Genomic DNA, 7,440 nt, shown 5'->3' with positions numbered 1-7,440 from the left:
TTTCAAGAAACATTGCCTAGCATATATCCACCTAATATTTAATGACACAAATTCTAAACTTTGGCTAGCCACCTATGTTTTGATAAAAGGGGGAAAGGCACTGAATGTGTATTTCATGGTGCCCATATCTTCACATATATGGAATATCATTTTGAAAATTTTAAATCACCATTCAAAACCTAGGAGACATATATATGACAGATTGTGGCTAACACTAACAGCAGAAGCTGACTCAAAGTTGGTTGACCTCTCCTGTTTCACTGTATTACGTATCAAAGTTTCAGGCTCTCCAAAATCTAAAATGGCCAAATGAACTGAGGAACAGGACAAGACTCAAGTCAACTTTCAGCAATTCAGTGCACTTTGCAGAAAGGATCTAAATTAAGCATAAAGCTTCGTTGTTTATTTTACACAAAGGAGACCACCAACATTTGCCATAAATTCTTCTAAACTCTTCAGGAAGGCCATCTTCTGCTTCCGGTCCAGCGTAGGAGGAGTGCTGCTTGCAGTGAGCTTGTTGAAGGCATCTGCTAATCTCTGATAAATAACAGGTTCTTGTTGACTTGACAGTAATGTTTCGACCAGTTCAGAATATTCAGCCTGGTGCAAACACACCAATGTGTAGAAAGCTTCACCAGCTGCAGTGGTCATCTCTGTGTTGTGCTTTTGCAAAACCAGCATATCAAAAAACAGCTTAAGAAAGTGCCATGTTGCTAGAAAAAGTGGTGAATCTGTTTCTTGTGCTTTTGCACATTGTTCAGCTAACAGTGTCAAGGCCTCCAGGCAAAGCTGGCAAACCTCCGAACTCATTGATGTCATTCCTAATTCTAGAGAGTACATCAGACTTTTGAACAGATCCTCAGGAAGCTGCGGTATTTTTTCAGGAAAAATCTCACAGATAAATGTGATTAATTTGTAGTATTGATTACAAAGGGTGGGAACTTCAAAAGATCTTGTGACATCAAGGGCAGAATTAGGTTTACTCCATATAAAACAACATCCGCCGCTGATATAGACCTGTTTGCTGTTTGACCCGGCTCGTGTCCTCTAAACACTTCATCTGTATCACTGAAATCTATGAATTCTTTGAAAAGAAGATTAGTAAGAAGTTCCATAATGAGAAGTAGGTCTTGGTATTGCTCTTCTTCCGCTGTAACATCTATTCTTTGCTGCCCTAAATTATTCTTAGAATATACTTGCAACAAAGTAAGGCAGGCTTCATATAAGTTCATAGCTTTGGACTCTCCAAGATAACATCTCTGTTTATGTGCAACTTCAACAAAAACTTCTATAATGAGATTGACAGTCTCTGGGGTATTTTTGTAAACTTCCATCAACCCAATGCAATTGGTAAGAAAGTCCATTAAAAAATTAAAAAGGATTGCTACGTTATCAATCTGGGTAGCCTCAGCAATGCCACACAGCGCCTCCAGTGTGGCGGTGATTTCCTGCTTCACTTCTTCTTGCTGACACATCTGCTGAAAGTTTTCTTGGTTTATCACTCTTAAGAATCTCTGCTGAAGTGGCTGAAGGACCTCTGTCCAATATTGTTGTCTGGTTTCCATGTCCATACGTGCGAAACCTCCTAAGACTAGAGCCTTCATCAGTGTTCTCTGCACGGGACTTGACAAGAAATTAAGAGGTGGGCTTTGGCTTGCAAACTTTTTAGCTAAGTTCCACCAGTTTTCACACTAAATTACTAAGTTTGCTCTTTCCCTTCTTTCCACCAAAGTGACAAGGAGCTGCACGGTGTCATTTGCCAGGTCCTGCTCACTGCTCCAGACCGAGAGGTTACTGATGACTTTTTGTAAGACGTAGCCAATAACCCACTGAGAACCCTCCGTATCTGCTCCAAATGCTGTACTGAATGGCAGACTTATCTGATCATATAGTTTTTCATCCACCAGAAGATAAGTCTTTGCCCAGCATTTTAAAAACCAAACAATAGATGCCTAATAGTGCTATTGCTGGATCGAATGGTATTTCTATTTTTAGCTCTCTGAGGTATCTCCAAATTCTTTTCCACAGAGGTTGCACTAATTTGCAGTCCCACCAGCGGTGTAAAAGTGTTCCTGTCTCTACCCAAAAGAGCACAAAACATTCTAAGATAAAGACATCTGCACCCGAATGTTTATGGCAGCACAATTCACTATTGCAAGAATGTGGAAACAACCCAAGTGCCCATCAATACATGAGTGGATTATTAAAATTTGGTGTATGTTTACAATGGAATATTACTCAATTATAAGAAATGACAGTGATCTAGCACCTCTTATACTTTCCTGGATTAAACTTAAGCCCATTATCCAAAGTGGGGCACCAAAAGAGCAGAAGAATGGGATCCATTTGTACTCATCATCAAATTGGTACTAACAGATCAACACTAGGTTGATCACATGGCAGAAGTACTCTCTAGGGATTAGGGGGATGTAGGGGCAAATCTACAACTAAAGGACATGGGGAGCACTAAAGGGAGGGAAGGGCATGCCTTTAACCCGCATTTGGGTGAGGCAAAGACATAAAGTGTAACTATAATGTTTGTACCCTCACAAAACCCTGGAATAATAAATAAATAAATAAATAAAATAATAAAAAAATAAATAAAAACCAAACAGTATCTTTGCTCATTTGGGGGCTTAGTAGATGTGTGAGATCTGCTCTTATTGCACGAGATTCAACTTCTGAAACTCTTAGAATGGCAGATAACAACCTAATCACAGAATCCGTTCTGTTGTACCCCGGGATGGAAGAAGCCTTTTCTCCTGGAGATCCCAAAATTTGAAGTGTTGTATTAATGTCAACTTCAGATGAATATTCCATTATTTCTGGAGGTATTAGCAGAGTCTCTCCCTGAGTATCATCAGCTAAGAGGTAGCCTGTAACTAAAATAAGCCAGTGAATATCTTCATAGAGGTCATCAAGCATTTTGTTGTCAATAGTGCTTGAACCAGGTGAGGAGAGTAATTGTTGCTGATGTCGTTGTAACTGACCATGGAGCCTTGTTACTCTTTCTTCTAATAAACTTGTCAGAAGAGGTATATAGTGTTCTGCAGCAATTCTTCCTAGCATTCCTACACTGGCTAGTTGATCAGAAAACTGGTCTCGATCATCCTCTTGAAGTTCACTTATTTCTTCTTCCTCCCGAGAGGCCACACCATTGGCAGTCAAATTTCTTGTGCCATCTGGAGTGGCTAGGTGGCACTGAATATAGGAATTGAAAACTTGAACTGCATGTTGGGTAAAAAAGCCTTTATGGAAATGTTTGTCATCTTGGACCAAAGTTAGCCAGGACTCCAGCAATTTATCATATGCTTCCATATAGACCATATCATCTTTATCAAGCACTTCCAATGCAGCACTTCTCCCAAAAGAACAAGTGAGGTGTGTGAGGCAGTTAACAAAGGAGGAGAAAAGTTCATTTGGAATGGCAGTCAAAACATTTCTAGGGAAGACAGTTATCAAGTTGCTTATAATGCTGGAGATTCCCACAGCTTCAGAATCTTCTATTTCAATTCCATTGATAGTATTCAGTAATCCCTCAATGAAGTGTGCTAGATAATCAATTTGTGATCCTTCATCAGGGAAGATGGGTCCATGAAGAGAAGCTAACTGGGCAAGGCACTGCAGAGAATCTTGTGCCATATCTGACTCTTCTCTGATTTTTCGATGTACTGTGAAGAAAAGCTCCATAACTCTGCTGTCCAGAAGAGTCTCCCGCCAGGACTCTGTTGGCTTCAATACCACATTTTGAGAGGATTCAAACATAGCTATATAATGTCTGCCCAAATTTGGAGGAAAAAAGTTCCAGCTCAAGACTTGATTGGCGAGTGCAAGGTAAGGCTGAAATACTGAAGACATCTGTGCGTTGAGGTTTTCCCGCCTGCTAAACTCCTGCAGAACTTCAACAGTTAACACGAAGATCTTGATGAAGGTCTTCTTCCTGAAAAACTCTTTTGAAGTTACCATGGAATTCCATACTCAATCACATGTTGCTGGTTTTAGTTGAACTTGAAAATTCACTTAATAGTGCAGTTAGAATAGAACAGGCCAGAGTTTGCACAGTGGGATTGCCACTACTTATCAACTGGCTGACTTCATGAAAAATGCTTTTGCAGTCAATTGATTTATCTAATGATCCTCGCTTTACAATTGCTGCTACTGCTAGTAGAATCTGTTCCTGAACATACTTTTGGAGGTTAGGCCTTTGTAAGACATAGGTTAAAAGGAATGTTCTCAGCGACTCAATGCTACCTTCTTCCAAGAGAAGCCACTCTCGGACAACTGCTTCCATTATGGCTGTGGCAGCTTGAAAAAGGACATAGTCCACTTTACTAGTTTCCAAAATATGCTTACAAACTGCAAATGGTGACTTTGATTCTCTAAATGATAAGAATATGTGCTCTGCAAGCTGGCGTTGTTCATTATTGACCATGGAAGGTGGTGCCATCAGAACTTTGGCCGCGTTCTCCAGCTGAGCAATCACTTCTGGGGGCCCCAGCGCCGCCGCCATCATGGTCTCTCTTCAATGGCGCGCCATGCGCTGCATTCTGGGAGCGGGCGGCGCGGCCGGCCAATCGCCTCGGCGACCCTGGAGCCTCACGCGCTCCCGAGGCTGTCGCCACCGCCCTGAACGCCGGCGTCGCGGCGTCGGCGGCTCTGGCCTGGCCAGGCGGCGGGGATGGGACTAGAGTGAGCCGGGCCGCCACGCTGTGGCGGGGGCGGCTCCTGCCGGCGCCAGGCGAAACCCTGGCGGTTGGCCCCGACGGCGGTAGCCGAGCGTCCTGCCTCTATGGGTTTTTAGTAAGTAAAGGAAGAATAAATCATTCACTCTTTTCTTCCTTTGCATAATGTATATACACATGTCTATATACAGCATGTATATACAGCATGTCTATATGCTTCTGTATTTAGAAAGACAGACAGTCTCTGACTTATGGTGGTTCCACTGCTGATATTTTAACTTTATGATGGGTTTATTGGAGTATTAAATACATTTTTGACTTATGATATTTTCAACTTATGATGAATTTATTGGGTTATAACCCCATTGTTAGTCAAGGAGTATCTGTATATATATTTTTCCATATTTCAAAGAGCATATCATTCTTTAACCTGCTTTGATGCAATACATATCCAATTATGATCTTTGATCTCCTACAAAACATTAGTTATATTTAAAGCAATATTTCAGGCTCACCGGACAGGAAGCCTCTCGGAGATAGTCTGCGACTGGACAGCTCTAGGTGAGACAGAAGCCAAAGAGGAGGAGGAAGTGGAGGAACTTTGGTCTTTTGAAATACTTCAACCATGACTAAAAGAGAAGCAGAGGAGCAGATAGAAATTGAGATTGATGGAACAGAGAAACCGGAGTGCACAGAAGAAAGCATTGTAGAACAAACCTATGATCCAGCTGAATGTGTAAGCCAGGCCATAGACATCAATGAACCAATAGGCAATTTAAAGAAACTACTAGAACCAAGACTACAGTGTTCTTTGGATGCTCATGAAATTTGCCTGCAAGATATCCAGCTGGATCCAGAAAGAAGTTTATTTGACCAAGGAATAAAGACAGATGGAACCGTACAGCTTAGTGTACAGGTAATTTCTTACCAAGGAATTGAGCCAAAGCTAAACATCCTTGAAATTGTTAAACCTGCGGACACCGTTGAAGTAGTTATTGATCCAGATGCCCACCATGCTGAATCAGAAGCACATCTTGTTGAGGAAGCTCAAGTCATAACTCTTGATGGCACAAAACACATCACAACCATTTCAGATGAAACCTCAGAACAAGTGACAAGATGGGCTGCTGCACTGGAAGGTTATAGGAAAGAACAAGAACGCCTTGGGATACCCTATGATCCCATACAGTGGTCCACAGATCAAGTCCTGCATTGAGTGGTTTAGGTAATGAAGGAATTCAGCATGACCGATATAGGCCTCACCACCCTCAACATTTCTGGAAGAGAATTATGTAGTCTCAACCAAGAAGATTTTTTTCAGTGGGTCCCTCGAGGGGAAATTCTCTGGAGTCATCTGGAGCTTCTTCGAAAATATGTATTGGCAAGCCAAGAACAACAGATGAATGAAATAGTTACAATTGATCAACCTGTGCAAATTATTCCAGCATCAGTACAGTCTGCTACACCAAGTACAATTAAAGTTATAAATAGCAGTACAAAGGCAACTAAAGTACAAAGAGCTCCAAGGATCTCAGGAGAAGATAGAAGCTCACCTGGGAACAGGACAGGAAACAATGGCCAAATCCAACTATGGCAGTTTTTCCTAGAACTTCTTACTGACAAGGATGCTCGAGACTGTATTTCTTGGGTTGGCAATGAAGGCGAGTTTAAGCTAAATCAGCCTGAACTGGTTGCACAAAAATGGGGACAACGTAAAAACAAACCTACAATGAACTATGAGAAACTCAGTCGTGCATTAAGGTATTATTATGATGGGGACATGATTTGTAAAGTTCAAGGCAAGAGATTTGTATACAAGTTTGTCTGTGACTTGAAGACTCTTATTGGATACAGTGCAGCAGAGTTGAACCGTTTGGTCACAGAATGTGAACAGAAGAAACTTGCAAAGATGCAGCTCCATGGAATTGCCCAACCAGTCACAGCAGTAGCTTTAGCTACTGCTGCTCTGCAAACAGAAAAGGATAATTGAGCCCAGGACCTTCTGGGACTCCAAGGTCTTTCTTAAACATTTAGAGCAAGTATGGCTCTTACCTTTATTACTGAATTTAAATTTTCTTTTATTTCTAGACTGTACAATCTGATGCATGATTTTTTTATAAATATTTCATACTCTTGTGAATTTGGATCTTTTTACTTTGAGCATATGTTTTAGAATATGTGTATGTTAAAGGATCACCACAATGTCTGCAGCGTGAAGGCAGGTTCATTGTGGAATAGTTTGTTAACAGTCAGGAAAGCTAAACTGGTCAGTATTAATGTCTAGCCCTACCAAAAATAGCCAGTAGCATTTGAAAATGAAAAATGAAGTATCTCCAGGAAACAGTCCGGCATAACTATTTTTGAAAATATAACTGTTTCCCCTCTGCTGCTTTAGATGTTGCTTTACATAGAACCAGAAAATGGGATTTCTCAGCTAAAGCATGTGTGCCTGTTTCATCTAATCAAGCAGAGCTAAAATGTTCATATCTAATAAAATTATAATAATATTAATTACTAAACTAAGAGTATCAGGTTATTAAAGTAATTTATATATTTGGAAGCAAAGAATGATAAGTTGACTGGCAGAAGAACAGTGCTGAAGAAGGAGATCCAGGTTTAAATCTGGCTTAACTCAAGCCAATTTTAAGGATTTTCTGTACAGATTATCCATAATGTCAGACCAAGAATTTAAATTATTTTGAGAGAGGCATTTAATTCTAATAAACCAGCTATTACAAAAATTCTAAAATGATCTCTG

At 40.6% G+C, this 7,440-nt stretch overlaps 2 protein-coding genes across 2 annotated transcripts; one reads left to right on the top strand and one right to left on the bottom strand.

Annotated features, from left to right (window-relative positions):
• Positions 1–402: 402 nt before the first annotated feature.
• Positions 403–4,513, bottom strand: LOC105807578 (exportin-4-like). The gene is given in 4 exon segments (XM_012641000.1): positions 403–935; positions 938–1,952; positions 2,614–3,921; positions 3,923–4,513. Coding segments are annotated over 4 exon segments (3,447 nt in total).
• Positions 4,514–5,197: 684 nt separating this feature from the next.
• Positions 5,198–7,025, top strand: LOC105807571 (GA-binding protein alpha chain-like). Its single transcript, XM_012640994.1, is given in 1 exon segment — positions 5,198–7,025. A coding segment is annotated over 1 exon segment (1,365 nt). The 5' UTR covers positions 5,198–5,307; the 3' UTR covers positions 6,673–7,025.
• Positions 7,026–7,440: the final 415 nt, after the last annotated feature.

This window comes from Propithecus coquereli, unplaced genomic scaffold (assembly GCF_000956105.1).
Source record: "Propithecus coquereli isolate 6110/MARCELLA unplaced genomic scaffold, Pcoq_1.0 Scaffold16, whole genome shotgun sequence".
NCBI classification, from domain to species: domain Eukaryota; kingdom Metazoa; phylum Chordata; class Mammalia; order Primates; family Indriidae; genus Propithecus; species Propithecus coquereli.
The sequence above is the reverse complement of the archived record's forward strand: the minus strand, read 5'-3'. Positions and strand labels throughout refer to the sequence as shown.